This window comes from Chamaea fasciata, unplaced genomic scaffold (assembly GCF_029207755.1).
Source record: "Chamaea fasciata isolate MVZ Bird 193981 ecotype frontalis unplaced genomic scaffold, bChaFas1.0.hap1 SCAF_1146, whole genome shotgun sequence".
NCBI classification, from domain to species: domain Eukaryota; kingdom Metazoa; phylum Chordata; class Aves; order Passeriformes; family Sylviidae; genus Chamaea; species Chamaea fasciata.
The window spans coordinates 1-18,754 of NW_027095231.1; the positions used below are offsets into that span (position 1 = coordinate 1).

The window sequence follows — 18,754 nt, forward strand, 5'->3', positions numbered from 1 at the left end:
GAATTTGGGGAGATTTTGGGATTTTGTAAAGTTTCGGAGGAAACTGGGAGGAATCTGGGGAATTTGGGGGAATTTTGGGGAATTTCGGGTTGGTTTTGGCGCCTGTTTTTGGGGTAATTTTGGCCGATTTTGGGGCCGATTTTTGGGATAATTTCGGGTGAATTTTGGGATACTTTTGGGTTATTTTTGAGTTCTTTCCAGGTGAATTTCGGGTGAATTTTGGGGCTGATTTGGGGTTATTTTTTGGGTCAATTTTGGGGTAATTTTGGCCGATTTTGGGGGCGATTTTTGGGATAATTTCGGGTGATTTTTGAGCCAGTTTTGGGCCGATTTTTGGGCCGATTTTCGGGTGAATTTCGGGTGAATTTCGGGGTGATTTGGGGTTATTTTTGGGTTCTTTTTGGGCCGATTTTTGGGATAATTTCGGGTGAATTTCTGGTGAATTTCGGGCTATTTTGGGATAATTTTTGGGATAATTTCTGGTGAATTTCGGGCTATTTTGGGATAATTTTTGGGATAATTTCCGGGTGAATTTCGGGCTGATTTCGGGTTATTTTGGGGTGAATTTCTTCGTGTTTCGGGCCCCCCCCCCCCAGCTGATGTTCTCGCACCGCACCGACCGGCGCTGGATCCTCCTGGGCCCCCCCTGCGACCCCCCCCGGGTGCTGGCGCTGCGCAGCTCCGTGCAGGTGACCCCTGACCCCTGAGTGACCCCCGAGTCACCCCCGAGTGACCCCGAAGTGACCTTTGACCCCGCTGTGACCCCCAGGGCGCCATCGGCCTCCAGAGGTCCGAGTCCCGGAGGGGCGGGACCCCCCCGGCCCCGGTCCCAGGGTGAGTGGGGGAGGGGATTGGGGGGGGGGGGAATTTTGGGGGGAATTTGGGGAATCTGGGGGAGGGAATTTTGGGAATTTTTTTTTTGGAGTTTTTTGGAGAATTTTTTGGGGGGGGGGGCGATTTTGGGGGAAATTTTGGGTGTTTGGGGGATTTTTTTTTTTTTTTTTTCGATTTTGGGGAATTTTTTGGGGGGGGGATTTGGGATTTTTTGGGGAATTTTTGGGGGGGTCCGGGGGGAGGGCGTTGATTTCTCCCATCCTCCCCCCCCTCCAGGGGCGCTGGCGCTGCAGTTGGACGCCGAGTCCTACAGGTGAGGGCGTGACCCCAAAACTGACCCCGAAGTGACCCCGAAACGGTCCCGAAATTGTTCCAAATCTGACCCCAGGAACATCCAAAAACGGACCAAAAATTGACCCCAAAATTGACCTTCAAGTGACCCCAAAGTGGCCCAAAATTGACCCAAAATCCCCCCAAAAAATGACTCCAAAAAACCCGCCCCCAAAACCCTCCCAGTATAAACCAGTATAAACCAGTTCCCCTCATTGAGCTCCCAGTGTCTCCCTGTCTCCCCCCGGTGGCGGCTTTGGGAACTGCAGCGCCCTCCCAGTCACTCCCAGTTTGTCCCAGTTTATCCCAGTTCCCTCCAATCCCCTCCCAGTCCCCTCCCAGTTCATCCCAGTATAAACCAGTTCATCCCAGTTCCCCTCAATGAACTCTCAGTGTTTCTCTGTCTCCCCCCGGTGGCGGCTTCGGGAACTGCACCGCCCTCCCAGTAACTCCCAGTTTGTCCCAGTTTGTCCCAGTCTGTCCCAGCCAATCCCAATCCCCTCCCAGTATAAACCAGTAACCCCAAATCCCCTCCCAGTCCCCCCGCCAGTCCCTCCCAGTATAACCCAGTCCCCCCAGTACGTGTCTCCAACTGGCCGAACTGGAGCGTCGGGTCCGAGAAGCGCTGGCCGAGCGAGAGCGCCTCCTAGCGGCCCGGGTAGGGGGCGTGGCCTGGCCTACGAGGGGCGTGGCTTATCTGGGTGTGGTGGGTGGGCGTGGCCTAAAAGGGGTGGCTTTGAATACGGAATGAGGGGGGGTGTGATGGGGGAGGAAGGGGCGGGGTTTGCGCGAGGTGGGCGGGGATTGGGGCGAAGTTTACGGCGTGTTATGGGCGGGGCTTGAGTGGGTGGGCGGGGGTTGTTAGGGTGGGCGTGGTCAGAGGCGTTTCCGGGGGTATTTTGGGGGGATTTTTGGGGTGATTTCGGTCGGTTTTTGGGGCGTTTTCGGGATGATTTTTGGACGCCATTTTGGGGAATTTTGTGGGATTTTGGGGGAAGTTTTTGGAGGGATTTTTGGGGCGATTTCGGTCAGTTTTTGGAGGCATTTTTGGGATGATTTTTGGACGCCGTTTTGGGGCGATTTGGGGAAGTTTTTGGAGGGATTTTTGGGGTATTTCGGTCGGGTTTTGGGGTGATTTTGGGTCGACATTTTGGGGCGATTTGGGGGATTTTGGGGGAAGTTTTTGGAGGGATTTTTGGGGTGATTTCGGTCAGTTTTTTTGGGTGATTTTCGGTCGCCATTTTGGGGCGATTCGGGGAATTTTGGGGGCAGTTTTTGGAGGGATTTTTGGGGTGATTTTTGAGCAGTTTTGGGGTTACTTTTTGCTGGTTTATTCGGGGAATTTTGGGAGCGTTTTCCCCTCCTAAATCTCCCCCTCACCCTCCAGGAGGCTCGGAAAGCTGCCAAGGCCACGCCCACCATGACCACGCCCACCGCGGACACGCCCAGCAACGTTACGCCCATCACGGACACACCTATCTCTGCTGAGGCTCCGCCCCCTCCAGCCCAGGCAACGCCCCCTCCCGAGGTGAATTTTGGGGTGAATTTGGTGGATTTCAGAGGCGGATTTTGGCTGTTCCTGGGCACAAATTTTCCCCAGCTTCAGGATGAATTTTTGGGGCCGGATCCCCAATTTCCAGCCCAAACCTCACCCCGAAATTCCCCCGATTTTTCCCCCCAAAATTCCCCCAAAATTTTTCCCCCAAATTTCCCCCAATTTTTCCCCCTTAATTCCCCCCAAATTTCCCCAGTTTTTCCCCAATTTTTCCCCCCCAAATTTCCCCAATTTCCCCCCCCAATTTCCCCAATTTTTCTCCCTAAATTCCCCCAATTTCCCCAAATTCCCCCAATTTTCTCCCCAAAATTCCCCGAATTTTTCCCCCAAAATTTCCCCAATTTTTCCCCAAATTCCCCCCAATTTCCCCCCAAGTTTTCCCCCCAATTTTTCCCCAAATTCCCTCAATTTCCCCAAATTCCCCAAATTTCCCCCCAGATTTCCCCCATTTTCCCCAAAATTTTCCCCCCAAATTCCCCCAATTTTTCCCCCAAATTCCCCCAATTCCCCCCAATTTTCCCCCAATTCCCCCCCAATTCCCCCCAAAATTCCCCCAAATTCCCCCCCAAAATTCCCCCAAATTCCCCCAATTTCCTTAAATTTTTCCCCAATTTCCCCCCAAAATTCCCCCCAATTTTTCCCAATTCCCCCCCAAATTTTCCCCCCAATTCCCCCCAAATTTCCCCCTAAATTCCCCCAATTTCCCCCAATTTCCCCCCAATTTTTTCCCAATTTCCCCCCAATTTTTCCCCCAACTCCCCCCCAATTTTTCCCCCCAATTTCCCCCCAACCCCCTCCCCCATTCCCCCCCCGTCCTCCCCTCCCCCAGCCCCGGCCGGCCCTTCCCTCCCTCCCACGGCCGCCGTCTCCCCAGCCGGACCTGCTGCTGGCGCTGCGGGCGCGCGGCCACCGCCCCGAGAGCGTCGGGGGGCTGCGGATCGCGGGGGGCTCCCTGCGGGGGCCGCTGACCAAGATGGGCGGAAGGATCAAGACCTGGCGGCGCCGCTGGTTCCACCTGGACCCCGCGCAGGAGGGTCCTGGCCTATTACGGCGGTAACCGCCGCGCCCAAACCCATTCCCATTTTGGGGGGTCTCCAGGGCGGGGTTTTGGGGGATTTTGGGGGGGAAAAAAAAAAAATTTGGGGGCGTTTCGGGTGAATTTCGGGGGTTCGAGATGAATTTTGGGGTTCAAAGGGGAATTTTGGGGTCCCTGTGGGGTTTTTGGGGTCTCTGTGGGGTTTTTTGGGGTCCCTGTGGGGTTTTTTGGGGTCTCCGTGGGGTTTTTTTGGCGTCTCTGTGGGTTTTTTGGGGTCTCTGTGGGGTTTTTGGGGTCTCTGTGGGGTTTTTGGGGTCTCCGTGGGGTTTTTTGGGGTCTCTGTGGGGTTTTTGGGGTCTCTGTGGGTTTTTTGGGGTCTCTGTGGGGTTTTTGAGGTCTCCGTGGGGTTTTTTGGGGTCTCTGTGGGGTTTTTGGGGTCTCTGTGGGGTTTTTGGGGTCTCTGTGGGGTTTTTGGGGTCCCTGTGGGGTTTTTGGGGTCCCTGTGGGGTTTTGGGGTCTCTCTGGGGTTTTTGGGGTCTCTGTGGGGTTTTTGGGGTCCCTGTGGGGTTTTTTGGGGTCTCCGTGGGTTTTTTGGGGTCTCTGTGGGGTTTTTTGGGGTCTCTGTGGGTTTTTTGGGGTCCCTGTGGGGTTTTTGGGGTCTCTGTGGGTTTTTGGGGTCCCTGTGGGGTTTTGGGGTCTCCGTGGGGTTTTTTGGGGTCTCTGTGGGGTTTTTTGGGGTCTCTGTGGGGTTTTTGGGGTCTCCGTGGGGTTTTTTGGGGTCTCCGTGGGGTTTTTGGGGGCTCTGTGGGGTTTTTGGGGTCTCTGTGGGGTTTTTGGGGTCTCCGTGGGGTTTTTGGGGTCCCTGTGGGGTTTTTGGGGTCTCCGTGGGGTTTTTGGGGTCTCTCTGGGGTTTTTGGGGTCTCTGTGGGTTTTTTGGGGTCCCTGTGGGGTTTTTGGGGTCTCCGTGGGGTTTTTGGGGTCTCTGTGGGGTTTTTGGGGTCCCTGTGGGGTTTTGGGGTCTCTGTGGGGTTTTTGGGGTCTCTGTGGGGTTTTTTGGGGTCTCTGTGGGGTTTTTGGGTCTCTGTGGGGTTTTTGGGGTCCCTGTGGGGTTTTTGGGGTCTCTGTGGGGTTTTTGGGGTCCCTGTGGGGTTTTTGGGGTCTCTGTGGGGTTTTTTGGGGTCCCTGTGGGGTTTTTGGGGTCTCTCTGGGGTTTTTGGGGTCTCCGTGGGTTTTTTGGGGTCTCTCTGGGGTTTTTGGGGTCCCTGTGGGGTTTTTGGGGTCTCTGTGGGGTTTTTTGGGGTCTCTGTGGGGTTTTTGGGGTCCCTGTGGGGTTTTTGGGGTCCCTATGGGGTTTTTGGGGTCTCTGTGGGGTTTTTTGGGGTCTCTGTGGGGTTTTTGGGGTCCCCTGTGGGGTTTTTGGGGTCCCTGTGGGGTTTTTGGGGTCTCTGTGGGTTTTTGGGGTCTCCGTGGGTTTTTTGGGGTCTCTCTGGGGTTTTTGGGGTCTCTGTGGGGTTTTTGGGGTCTCTGTGGGGTTTTTTGGGGTCTCTGTGGGGTTTTTGGGGTCCCTGTGGGGTTTTTGGGGTCTCTGTGGGTTTTTGGGGTCTCCGTGGGTTTTTTGGGGTCTCTCTGGGGTTTTTGGGGTCTCTGTGGGGTTTTTGGGGTCCCTTGTGGGGTTTTTGGGGTCTCTGTGGGGTTTTTGGGGTCTCTGTGGGGTTTTTGGGGTCCCTGTGGGGTTTTTTGGGTCTCTCTGGGGTTTTTGGGGTCCCTGTGGGGTTTTTGGGGTCCCTGTGGGGTTTTTGGGGTCTCCGTGGGTTTTTTGGGGTCTCTGTGGGGTTTTTGGGGTCCCTGTGGGTTTTTTGGGGTCTCTGTGGGTTTTTGGGGTCTCCGTGGGTTTTTTGGGGTCTCTCTGGGGTTTTTGGGGTCTCTGTGGGTTTTTTGGGGTCTCTGTGGGGTTTTTGGGGTCCCTGTGGGGTTTTTGGGGTCCCTGTGGGGTTTTTGGGGTCTCTGTGGGGTTTTTGGGGTCCCTGTGGGGTTTTTGGGGTCCCTGTGGGGTTTTTGGGGTCTCTGTGGGGTTTTTGGGGTCTCTCTGGGGTTTTTGGGGTCTCCGTGGGGTTTTTGGGGTCTCTGTGGGGTTTTTGGGGTCTCTGTGGGGTTTTTGGGGTCTCTGTGGGTTTTTGGGGTCTCCGTGGGTTTTTTGGGGTCTCTCTGGGGTTTTTGGGGTCTCTGTGGGGTTTTTGGGGTCTCCGTGGGGTTTTTGGGGTCTCCGTGGGGTTTTTGGGGTCTCTGTGGGGTTTTTTGGGGTCCCCCAACCCCGTCCTGTCCCCCCCAGACCAGGCCCAGACGAAGCTCAAGGGCGTCATCTACTTCCAGGCCATCGAGGAGGTTTGGTACGACCCCGGGAGGGTGGCCGGCAAGGTGAGGCCGGATCTGTGGGGCAGGGATCTGTGGGGCAGGGATCTGTGGGGCAGTTTTGGGATCCGTGGGGCAGTTTTGGGATCTGTGGGGCAGGGATCTGTGGGGCAGTTTTGGGATCCGTGGGGCAGTTTTGGGATCCGTGGGTCAGTTTTGGGATCCGTGGGGCAGTTTTGGGATCTGTGGGGTAGTTTTGGGATCCGTGGGTCAGTTTTGGGATCTGTGGGTCAGTTTTGGGATCCGTGGGGCAGTTTTGGGATCCGTGGGGCAGTTTTGGGATCCGTGGGGCAGTTTTGGGATCCGTGGGGCAGGGACACGTGGGTCAGGTCGGGACCTGTGGGGCAGGGATCCATGGGTCGGAATCTGCGGGTCGGATTGGGATCTATGGGTCAGGAACCTCTCGTCGGCGGATCTTGTGGGTCAGCCACATCCATAGGTCGGGATCTATGGGTCCGGGATCCATGGGTCACCCCGGCACCCGCTGACCCCCAAGTGCCCCCCACAGAGCCCCAACCCCCGCCTCACCTTCTGCCTCAAGACCTACGAGCGCCTCTTCTGGCTGGTGGCGCCCAGCGCCGAGGCGCTGCGCATCTGGATGGACGCCGTGCTCACCCTGACCCGCGGCGGGGGCAACTTCTGACCTCGCAAAATCAGTTCCCGCTTCCGGCCCCTTTTCTCCCCCTTTTGCCGGGTTTTTTCCCCAATTTTTCCCCATTTTTTTCACAATTTTTCCCCATTTTTCCCATTTTTTCCCCATTTTTTTCACAATTTTTCCCCATTTTTCCTCATTTTTTCCCCATTTTTTTCCCATTTTTTCCCCATTTTTTCCCCATTTTTTCCCCATTTTTTTCACATTTTTTCACATTTTTTCCCATTTTTTCCCCATTTTTTCCCCATTTTTTTCCCATTTTTTCCCATTTTTCCTCATTTTTTCCCCATTTTTTTCACATTTTCCCCCCATTTTTTTCCCATTTTTCCCCATTTTTTCCCCATTTTTTCCCCATTTTTTTCACATTTTTTCACATTTTTTCCCATTTTTTCCCCATTTTTTCCCCATTTTTTTCCCATTTTTTCCCATTTTTCCTCATTTTTTTCCCCATTTTTTTTCACATTTTCCCCCCATTTTTTTCCCATTTTTCCCCATTTTTCCCCATTTTTTCCCCATTTTTTTCACATTTTTTCCCATTTTTTCCCATTTTTTCCCCATTTTTTTCCCATTTTTTTCCCATTTTTTCCCATTTTTTCTCATTTTTTCCCCATTTTTTTCACATTTTTCCCCCATTTTTTTCCCATTTTTTCCCCATTTTTTTCCCATTTCTTTCGCGTTTTTCCTGCCGTTTTTTGCCCCCCCCCTCACGTTTTCCCGCCATCTTCCTCCCCTCGTGTCTTACCAAAGTTATTTCCTGTTTTCTGCCTCTTTTTCCCCTTTTTCTGGGTTTTTTCCCCAATTTTTCCCCATTTTTTCCCATTTTTTCCCCATTTTTTCCCATTTTTTCCCCATTTTTTCCACGTTTTCCCACCGATTTCGTCCCCTCGTGTCGCCATTTTTCTCCCCCTCACGTTTTCCCGCTCTTTTCCCCATTTTCCCGCCCTTTTTTCCCATTTTCCCGCCCTTTTTCCCATTTTCCCGCCCCTTTTCCCCATTTTTTGGCCCATTTTCCCCCCGCCCATTTCCCCCTCACTTTTCCCATCTTTTTTTCCCATTTTCCGGCTTTTTTTCCTCCTCTAAATCCAACTGGGAACCCCCCGGGCCCTTACTGGGAGCACTGGGAGCCGCTCGGTTCCTCCCTTGGTTGTATTTATTAAAAGGTTTTTTTGGGACAAAATTCCCCTTTTTTGGGTCGTTTTTTGGGGGGGGAGGGAGGAGCTTGTTGGGCCCTAATGAGCCTTGGCTAATGACGTTTAATAATTACAATTAATAGCATTTAATACTGTTAAAAAACCAATAATAATAATAATAATAATAATAGTAATAGGCAATTATAAAAGTAATAATGGCTTAAGGGTAATAGAACAATAATAATAGTAATGGTAGTACTAATTATAGTATTAATAATAACTATTATTATTATTATTATTATTATTATTATTATTATTAATAATAATAATAATAGGCAATTATAAAAGTAATAATGGCTTAAGGGTAATAGAACAATAATAATAGTAATAGTAGTACTAATTATAATATTAATAAGAACTATTTATTATTAGTAGTATTAGTAATAATAATAATAACAGGCAATTATAAAAGTAATAATGGCTCTAGGGTAATAGAACAATAATAATAGTAATAGTAGTAATAATAATATTAATAATAACTATTATTAGTAATAATAATAATAATAATAATAGGCAATTATAAAAGTAATAATGGCTCTAGGGTAATAGAATAATAATAATAGAATAGTAGTATTATTTATAATATTAATAAGAACTAATATTAGTAGTATTAATAATAATAATAATAATAATAATCTAGTATTTAATGGGTTTATATTCAGGGGAAAAAAGGGAAGAAATTATTATTATTATTATTATTATTATTATTATTATTATTATTATTACTATTATTATTATTATTATGTATAAAGTATTCAAAGTGGGGTTTATAGAATGAAGTTTGAATGGTTTAAAAGTTTTAAAACAAAAAAAAAATTAAAAAGAAGGAAGAACGTGATGAAAACGGAACTGAAATGTCACGAGAAATGAAACGCAACGAAAAATACGGTTTGAAATGCGGTTCAGAGAAATGAAAACGAAAAGGGGAAGGGGAATGTAATGAAAAATTAAATTGAAAATGTAATTCAAAATTAAATTGAAAATGTAATGAAAAATTAAAATTGAAAATGTAATGAAAAATAAAACTGAAAATGTAATGAAAAATAAAACTGAAAATGTAATGAAAAATTAAATTGAAAATGTAATGAAAAATTAAATTGAAAATGTAATTAAAAAATTAATTGAAAATGTAATGAAAAATTAAAATTGAAAATGTAATGAAAAATTAATTGAAAATGTAATGAAAAATAAAACTGAAAATGTAATGAAAAATTAAATTGAAAATGTAATTCAAAATTAAATTGAAAATGTAATGAAAAATTAAACTGAAAATGTAATTAAAAATTAAAATTGAAAATGTAATGAAAAATTAAAATTGAAAATGTAATTCAAAATTAAAATTGAAAATGTAATGAAAAATAAAACTGAAAATGTAATTAAAAATTAATTGAAAATGTAAAGAAAAATTAAAATTGAAAATGTAATTAAAAAATTAATTGAAAATGTAATAAAAAATAAAACTGAAAATGTAATTCAAAATTAAAATTGAAAATGTAATTAAAAATTAAACTGAAAATGTAATTAAAAATTAATTGAAAATGTAATGAAAAATAAAACTGAAAATGTAATGAAAAATTAAATTGAAAATGTAATGAAAAATTAAACTGAAAATGTAATTCAAAATTAAATTGAAAATGTAATGAAAAATTAAATTGAAAATGTAATTCAAAATTAAATTGAAAATGTAATGAAAAATAAAAACTGAAAATGTAATTCAAAATTAAATTGAAAATGTAATTAAAGTGTAATTTAAAATAAAGGGAAACATATAACGAAAGCTAGAATTAAAAATAAAAACAAAATGTCGGGAAAAGTAGAGTTAACAGTGAAATCGGAAACGGAATTACGACCTCGTTGAAAACAAACCGGAGTGCAGAGCGAGAAGCGCCATTTCAAGCGAAAGAGACCGAGAAACGTTTTCAAAGAGTCAAAAGACGCAATTCGAAATGACAATTGAAATTATTAAACAAAGAACTGCCCCAAAATCTCCGGTTTCGCCCCCGGAAAAATCACGACTCCGACACCGGAACTTTCCACCGCACCCGTTTATTGCCCCTGCGGCCAGGGGGAGGAAACCCCGCCCTCAGCGCAGGAGGGGCAGCAGCACGAAGGGGAGGAGCCAGCCGGCCCCGCCCAAGGCTTGGCCCCGCCCCACCGGCCCCTTGATCCCGTTCTTGCGTCCCATTGGCCGCCCGGGGGCCACGTGACCGGCGGCCATCTTGTCTCCGTCGACCATCTTGTCCCCGTCGGCCATTTTGTTCGTGTCGGCCATCTTGTCCCCGTCGGCCATTTTGTTCGCGTCGGCCATTTTGTCCCCGGCGGCCATTTTGTCTCCCTCGGCCTTCTTCTTCCCGTCGGCCGTTTTGTCCCCGGCGGCCATCTTGCCTCCGGCCGACCTCTTCCCGCCGGCGGCCACGTCACGCTCGGGCGCGGCTGTTGTGGCCTCGCCGGCGGCCATCTTGGCGGTGGCGTTGTCGGGCGCGGCCGTGGGGGCGTGGCCGTGCGGGAGGAGCTCGAGGCGGGGCAGGTCGGGCGAGAAGAAGGTCTTGTTGGCCAGGTGGCGGTTGCAGAGGTCGCCGGCGCAGCAGGAGCCGCTGAGCGAGGCCGCGGCGTCGCCGCGCCGCTCCTGGGCGCAGGCGCCGTCGGGGACGCAGCCGCGCAGCTCCCGCCACCAGGTGAAGTTACCTGCGAGAGGAAAGGGGCGTGGTCGGCGTTAGGGCAGGTGTGAAGATCCGGCGTCCCAGCGGGGATGGGGGGGGATTCGAGATGGAGTTTGGAGGGGGGGGAATGGTGGGAAAACGTGAGGGGAAAATGGAAACGTGAGGGGAAAATGGCGGGAAAACATGAGGGGAAAATGGAGGGAAACGTGAGGGGGAAAATGGTGGGAAAGGTGAGGGGAAAATGGAAACGTGAGGGGGGAAAATGGTGGGAAAGGTGAGGGGAAAAAGGGCGGGAAAGGTGAGGGGAAAATGGAAACGTGAGGGGGGAAAGGGCGGGAAAGGTCAGGGGGAAAATGGCGGGAAAACGTGAGGGGAAAATGGAAACGTGAGAGGGGAAAATGGCGGGAAAGGTGAGGGGGGAAAATGGCGGGAAAACGTGAGGGGGAGAAAACGTCGGGGAAAAAACCCCCAGAAAAAACGGCAGAAAATCGTGAAAAAAAAAAAAAAAAAAAAAAAAAAGGGCCAAAAAAAAAACCCCCCCCGGGAATAAATTCGGGGGGAAGGGCGCGGGGACGGCGCCGTCCCCCGCGGCGCCACCCACCCATGCGCAGCGTGACGTTGCCGTGGAAGCAGCCGCGCAGCTCGCCGTAGCACTCCACCACGGCGCCGGGGCCACAGGGCCCGTCCTCGGCGCAGCCGTAGCAGCGCAGCCCGTTGGGCGCCCGCCAGCTGGCGTTGGCTGCCGGGAAACACCGGGTTTGGAGCGGCAAATCCCGGGCCCGCCCAGTTTATCCCAGTTCCCCTCCCCCAGCCTCTCCCAGTTTAGCCCAGGTGTCTCTCAATCCTCTCCCAGTATGGCCCAGTTTATCCCGGCGCCCCGTACAAGGCTGTACGTCAATCCCAGTTTAGTCCCGGTTTAGCCCAGTCCCCTCCCAGTATATCCCAGTCCCCTCCCACTATATCCCAGTCCTCTCCCAGTATATCCCAGTCCCCTCCCAGTATATCCCAGTTTATCCCAGCTCCCCATACAAGGCTGTAAGTCAATCCCAGTTTAGTCCTGGTTTAGCCCAGTCCCCTCCCAGTATATCCCAGTCCCCTCCCAGTATATCCCTGTCCTCTCCCAGTATATCCCAGTTTATCCCGGCGCCCCGTACAAGGCTGTAAGTCAATCCCAGTTTAGTCCCAGTTTATCCCAGTCCCCTCCCAGTATATCCCAGTCCCCTCCCAGTATATCCCAATCCCCTCCCAGTATATCCCAGTCCCCTCCCAGTATATCCCAATTTATCCCAGCTCCCCGTACAAGGCTGTAAGTCAATCCCAGTTTAGTCCCAGTTTATCCCAGTCCCCTCCCAGTATACCCCATTCCCTCCCAGTATATCCCAATTTATCCCAGCTCCCCGTACAAGGCTGTAAGTCAATCCCAGTTTAGTCCCGGTTTAGCCCAGTCCCCTCCCAGTATATCCCAGTCCCCTCCCAGTATATCCCAATTTATCCCAGCTCCCCGTACAAGGCTGTAAGTCAATCCCAGTTTAGTCCCGGTTTAGCCCAGTCCCCTCCCAGTATATCCCAGTCCCCTCCCAGTATATCCCAGTCCCCTCCCAGTATATCCCAGTCCCCTCCCAGTATATCCCAGTCCCCTCCCAGTATATCCCAGTCCTCTCCCAGTATATCCCAGTCCCCTCCCAGTATATCCCAGTCCCCTCCCAGTATATCCCAGTTTATCCCAGTTCCTCATACAAGGCTAAAAGTCAATCCCAGTATATCCCAGTCCCCTCCCAGTATATCCCAGTCCTCTCCCAGTATATCCCAGTTTACCCCAGTTCCACTCCGCGCGTCCCCATACAAGGCTGTAGCCCCATCCCAGTAAATCCCAGTACATCCCAGTGCCCTCCCAGTCCCTCCCAATCCTCTCCCAGTTTATCCCAGTTCCATCCCAGTTCATCCCAGTTCCCCCCAAAGAACTCTTAGTGTTTCTGTGTCTCCCCCCGGTGGCGGCTTTGGGAACTGCAGCGCCCTCCCAGTTTATCCCAGTCCCTCCCAGTCTGTCCCAGTCTGTCCCAGTCTGTCCCAGTCTGTCCCAGTCTGTCCCAGTCTGTCCCAGTCCCCGCCCGGTCTGTCCCGGTGCCCGGTACCGCTCAGGGGGAGCTCCCCGCCGTCCCCCAGCGGCAGGTGACCGTTGCACGCGTCCCCCCGGCAGTTCCGGCGCCGTTCGAACACCACCAGCCCCGGCAGCTCCAGCGCTCGGGCCAACGCCCCCGGCTGGCCACGCCCACAGCCACGCCCACCCAGCACCAACTGCCCGTGGCCTGGATGGGGGCAGAGGTCACGCAGGGGTCACGCAGGGGTCACAAAGGGGTCAGGGGGTCCCTATGGACACGCCCACAACTGACCCATTGACCCCTATGGACACAGCCCCCCTGTGGACACGCCCATATCTGACCACTTGACCCCTATGGACACGCCCACTATGACCACGCCCACACCTGCCCCATATCCCACCCTACACCTGCCCCACACCTGCCCCACACCCCGCCCCATATCCCACCCCACACCGCCCCACACCTGCCCCACATCCCGCCCCATATCCCACCCCACACCCGCCCCACACCCGCCCCACACCTGCCCCACACCCCGCCCCATATCCCACCCCACACCTGCCCCACACCCCGCCCCACATCCCACCCCACACCCGCCCCACACCCGCCCCACACCCGCCCCACACCCGCCCCACATTCCGCCCCATATCCCACCCCACACCTGCCCCACACCCGCCCCACACCCGCCCCACACCTGCCCCACACCCGCCCCACATCCCGCCCCACACTCACTCCAGGTGACGGCCGCCAGGGCCTCGCTGCACACGTCGCTCTCCGTGGGGCAGGTGACGTTGGTGGCCCCACGGCAGCGGCCATCGTCCTCAGACCCACAGCTCAGGCACTGCAGCCCCATAGAGCCTGCCCCATAGATCAGTGACCCATGGATCAGTGACCCACGGATCAGTGACCCATAGATCAGTGACCCATAGAGCCTGCCCCACGGGTCAGTGACCCACGGATCAGTGACCCACAGATCAGTGACCCACAGATCAGTGACCCACACCTCCCTGCCCCACACACTGTCCGACACGTCCCTCACCCCACACGTCACTGCCCCACACGTCACTCGCCCGCCCCACACGTCACCGGCCCCAAACGTGGCCGCGCCCTCCCCGCGGGGCCCGGACCTGCCCTGGCCTGTCCCGGCCCGACCCACGGCACGCCCCGAAACCCCCTGCCCCATAGATCCCAGCCCTGCCCCACAGATCTGAGCCCTGACACAGAGATCCGAGCCCTGCCCCAATGATCCAAGCCTTGACCCACAGATCCGAGCCCTGCCCCACAGATCTGAGCCCTGACACAGAGATCTGAGCCCTGCCCCACAGATCTGACATCTGACACCCCCCTGCCCCATAGATCTGATCCTCAATACCCCCCCGCCCCATAGATCTTGACCCTGACACCTCCCCTGCCCCACAGTTTCTGCCCCCCAACCCCCTGATGCTGCACTGTCCCAGCCCCACAGCGCTCCCGCCCCACAGATCTGACCCCCAAACCCCCTCTGCCCCACAGATCTGACCCTCGACACCCTCCTGCCCCACAGATCTCAGCCCCGCCACCCCCCTGCCCCAGCCCCACAGCTCCTGCCCCACAACCCCGCACCCCACACATCCCCCCGCGCCCCACAAGTACCTGGCAGCAGCGGCAGCAGCAGCAGCAGCGGCAGCAGCCGGGCCCCCCCCATGGCCCTGCCCCACATCTCGGCCCGGCCCCGGGGCCGTGGGGCAGAACCCGCCCCATTTATGGGCGCCGGGACAGGGTGGGGTCAGGGTGGGGCGCCCCCGGGGCTCCCCGCCCCATAGCCAGGGTGTCCCCGCCCCATAGCCAGGGTGTCCCCGCCCCACAGCGCCGCCTGCCCGCCCCATGGTGGCTGTGGGGCTCTGGGCCCCATAGCTCTGCCCCATAGCTCTGCCCCATAGCACGGGACCCTCAGCTCAGCCCCATAGCGGAATCCCAAAGCTCTGCCCCACAGCTCTGCCCCATAGCAAAGTCCTAAAGCTCTGCCCCATAGCTCTGCCCCACAGCCCAGCCCCACATTTCCCCCCCAGTCACCCCCCAAGTTCCTCCCGCCCCATAGCGAGGGGGGGGGACGCGCTGACCCCACCCCGGTCCTGCCCCACAAGCGGCAATTCCCCCTCCCCACCCCCCCAAAATCTATGGGGCGGGGCCAGCCCCACCTTAAACTTGTGGGGCAGCGAGGGGGGGGAGGAGGAGGAGGAGGGGGAGGGGCAGGAGGGGGGGAGGGGCGGAGCTGGGGGGGGGGGGAGGGGTCGCCGGGGAGGGAATTGCAGAAATGGCCGCGGCAGCAGCGCAGCCCCATAGATCCCTCCTGCCCCATAGGATCCTGCCCCACAGATCCCTCCTGCCCCATCGATCCCTCCTGCCCCATAGGGTCCTGCCCCACAGATCCCTCCTGCCCCACAGATCCCTCCTGCCCCACAGGATCCTGCCCCACAGATCCCTCCTGCCCCTCAGATCCCTCCTGCCCCACAGGGTCCCCCCAGAGCCCCCCCAGCCCCACAGATCCTCCCGGCCCCATATAATCCTGCCCCACGGAATCCTGCCCCACAGATCCGCCCCAGAGCCCCCCCAGCCCCACGGGGCTCCGGCACCACTCGGGGGTCGCGCAGCCCCGAACCAGCCACGGCTCCCCCGAGGGACCTGGGGGGCAGAAATGTGTGGGTCAGGGGGGGCCCGGCCCCATAGAGACCCCATAGAAACCTCCCTGCCCCATAGATCCTCCACAGCCCCATAGAGAGACCCCAGAGACCCATAGAGAGACCCCGGCCCCACAGAGACCCATAGAGACCCCATAGAAGGATTCCGGCCCCATAGAGAGACCCCACAGAAACCTCCCTGCCCCATAGATCCCCCACAGCCCCATAGAGATTCATAGAGCCCCATAGGAACCTCCCTGCCCCGTAGAGAGACCCCATAGAGACCCATAGAGAGACACCGGCCCCACAGAGACCCATAGAGATCCCCCTGCCCCATAGATCTCCCCACAGAGACCCATAGAAACCTCCCAGCCCCATAGAGACCCATAGAGAGAGACCCCAGACCCATAGATCCCACCCCAGCCCCACAGAGACCCCACAAACACCCCATCGAGCCCCATAGAAAACCCCCAGCCCCATAGAGACCCATAGAGAGACCCCATAGGAACCTCCCGGCCCCATAGAGAGACTCCAGACCCACGGAGACCCATAGAGAGACCCCCCAGCCCCATAGAGAGACCCCCCCGCAGCCCCACAGATCCCCGGGGGGCCCCACCGTGCCCCCAGGCCGTGGCGCAGAGCGTCCGTCCCGCCCCACAGCGCAGCGCTTGTGGGGCGCAGCCCGAGGGGGCGGGGCCGTCACAGCCCCAACAGCTCAGCCCCGAGGGCGGCCCGGCCCCTGCACCGGTAGAAACCAGTATAAACCAGTATGGACCAGTATGGACCAGGGAGCTCCCGGTCACCCTCAGACCCCTCCCAGTATAAACCAGTTTGTCCCAGTTCCCCTCAATGTTCTCCCCGGCTCCCCCCGGTGGCGGCTTTGGGAACTGCAGCGCCCTCCCAGTCACTCCCAGTTTGTCCCAGTCTGTCCCAGTTCCCCCAAAATCCCTCCCAGTTCCCTCCCAGTATAAACTAGTGACCCCAAATCCCCTCCCAGTCCATCCCAGTTTATCCCAGTTCCCCCAATGAACTCCCAATGTCTCCCCGGCTCCCCCCAGTGGCCGCTTCGGGAACTGCAGCGCCCTCCCCGTCACTCCCAGTTTGTCCCAGTTTGTCCCAGTTCCCTCCAATCCCCTCCCAATCCCCTCCCAGTTTATCCCAGTATAAACCAGTTCATCCCAGTTCCCCTCAATGAACTCTCAGTGTTTCTCTGTCTCCCCCTGGTGGCAGCTTTGGAAACTGCAGCGCCCTCCCAGTAACTCCCAGTCTGTCCCAGTTTGTCCCAGTTTATCCCAGTTTATCCCAGTTTGTCCCAGTGTGTCCCAGTGTGTCCCAGTTTGTCCCAGTCCCTCCCAGTCTCACCCAGTTCGCACTGGGAGCCCTCGCAGCACTGCAGCGCCACCCCCGCGGCCGCGGCCGCTGTCGAAGGCGAGGAGGTCGCGGCAATTCCCGGCCCGGCCACACCCCCGGAGCCGCTCCGCCCCCTCTGCGGGGTCACCCGGGGGTCAAAGGTCAGGCCACAACAGAAAGTCCGCCCATCGCAAGGGAAATCCCGCCCCTTTTGTGGCCACGCCCCCTTTTTTTAGTGTCATCCCCCCTCATCGCTGCCCCTCCTCCAACCGGGAAAACCCCGCCCACACCTTGGAAACCCCTCCCCTTCCATGGGGGATGCGCCTTTTCCCGCCCCTCCCCCCCTCCCGGCCACGCCCCCCCCGGTGGCCCCGCCCCCACCTCCCGCGGGTCCCCGGCTGATGACGTCAAGGCAGAGATCCTGGGGGCGGGGACAGGGCAGGGCCGGCAGGGGGCGCCGCCCACAGGAGCCGTCGGAGCTGTCGCAGGTGGGGCACAGCAGGGGGCGCCCTACGGCACCAGTACGGACCAGTATGAACCAGTTTGGACCAGTACGGACCAGTATGAACCAGTCTGGACCAGTGCAGACCAGTCTAACCCCGCCCCTCCCCCGTCACTCACCGCTCTGGGCTGGGGGAGGGGAAGGGGCGTGTCCCGCCCCTTCCTCCTCCTCGGCCCCGCCCCCCCATCGCTCCTCCCTCAACGTCACCAGCTCCCCGTGGGACCGGAAGGTGAGGACGACTTCCGGCGCGCCCGTGACGTCACATCCTGTCAGCTCCCGCCGCCATTCGCGCCCGTCTGAGGAGGGGCGGAAGGTCAAAGGTCACTCGGGGTCGTTTTGAGAGGGGAGTTGGGGGGGCGGGGTTTCGGGGAGTGACCTTTGACCTTTCAGCGTCGTCAGGGTCGTGCGGCGGCAAACGGCGCGGGGGGAGGGGCAGGGGGCGGGGCGGCAGCCGGATGTGACGTCACAGCGCGGGCAGAGGAGGGCGGGGGCTGGGAAAGGGGGGGAGGGGAGAGAGGGGGAGGGGTGAGTGAGGTGGGGGAGGGAAACCTCAAAAAACCCCAAAAAACTGAAAAAAAAAAATCCCAAAAAAATCCCCAAAAATGGGAAAACTCCCAAAAATTCCCAAAAAATCCCCAAAAATGGGAAAACTCCAAAAATAATTCCCCAAAACATCCCAAAAAATGGGAAAAAATCCCACAAGAAATCCCAAATGAAACCGCAAAACCACCGAAAACCCCCAAACAAACCCGAAAACCAAAACTAAAAAAAACCCCAAAAAATCCCAAATCCCCCCGAAAAATTCCAAAATATAATAGAACAAAAAACCCCAGAATCCCAAAGAAAATCCCCCAAACCCCCCAAAAAAACCCCAAAAACCCAAAAAAAACCCCCAACCCCACTTCCCAAAAATCCCAAATAAATCTCCGCGAAGAAAAACCCAACAGGAAGTACCCAAAAAAAACCCCCAAAAAACCCCAAAAAACCCCCAAAAAAAACCCAAAAAACCCAAAAAACCCCAAAAAACCCGAAAAAACCCCCAAAAAACTCCCAAAAAAGTCCCAAAATTGTCCCCCAAGGGGTGGGGGAGGGGCGCGGCCGGTACCTGCCCCCAGCAGCGCCCAGAGCAGCGCCGCGCCCCTCCCCCACCCCATGGCGCCGGCCCCTCCCCCACCCCCCGGGGGGCATTTGGGGCCGGTTTTATAAACCCCGCAGGGGGCGGGGCTCGGGGCTCGGCCACGCCCAGTTCTCCACCCCTCCCCCACCCTCAATTTCCTCTTTTTTTGGGGGGGGAAAATGTCGAAATTTAAGGGTGGGGGAGGGGGGGGTCCCTTCAATGACGTCACAACCACGTGACCAATCCGACTGTGACACGGCTCGGGCGATGCCACGCCCCCTTTTCCACCCTCTTCCCCACCCCCACCCAAATTTTTGGGTTTTTTGGGTGAAAAATTTTGAAATTTAATGGTGGGGGAGGGGCGGG

The 18,754-nt window shown here is 54.6% G+C and overlaps 3 protein-coding genes across 3 annotated transcripts; 1 reads left to right on the top strand and 2 right to left on the bottom strand.

Moving 5' to 3' along the window:
* Window positions 1–596: 596 nt before the first annotated feature.
* On the top strand, window positions 597–6,826 carry LOC136284586 (pleckstrin homology-like domain family B member 3; the record flags this gene model as incomplete). The annotated part of the gene is made up of 7 exons (XM_066174935.1): window positions 597–689; window positions 770–806; window positions 1,111–1,147; window positions 1,744–1,822; window positions 2,552–2,692; window positions 6,126–6,170; window positions 6,673–6,826. Coding segments are annotated over 7 exons (567 nt in total), but the record flags the coding sequence as incomplete, so codon positions are not given.
* Window positions 6,827–10,036: 3,210 nt separating this feature from the next.
* Window positions 10,037–14,554, bottom strand: LOC136284584 (ly6/PLAUR domain-containing protein 3-like). The gene is made up of 5 exons (XM_066174934.1): window positions 14,395–14,554; window positions 13,495–13,620; window positions 12,799–12,972; window positions 11,268–11,405; window positions 10,037–10,691 (listed from the first exon to the last, which is right to left on the bottom strand). The coding sequence occupies exons 1-5, from the start codon at window positions 14,459–14,461 to the stop codon at window positions 10,090–10,092; spliced, it is 1,107 nt and encodes a 368-aa protein (XP_066031031.1). The 5' UTR covers window positions 14,462–14,554; the 3' UTR covers window positions 10,037–10,089.
* A 742-nt stretch (window positions 14,555–15,296) lies between these two features.
* On the bottom strand, window positions 15,297–18,434 carry LOC136284582 (urokinase plasminogen activator surface receptor-like). Its single transcript, XM_066174931.1, has 7 exons — window positions 18,377–18,434; window positions 17,655–17,762; window positions 17,391–17,567; window positions 17,151–17,279; window positions 16,782–16,905; window positions 16,036–16,158; window positions 15,297–15,423 (listed from the first exon to the last, which is right to left on the bottom strand). Exons 1-6 carry the CDS (start codon window positions 18,423–18,425, stop codon window positions 16,119–16,121), a joined length of 627 nt encoding a protein of 208 aa, XP_066031028.1. The 5' UTR covers window positions 18,426–18,434; the 3' UTR covers window positions 15,297–15,423; window positions 16,036–16,118.
* Between the last annotated feature and the right edge of the window lie 320 nt (window positions 18,435–18,754).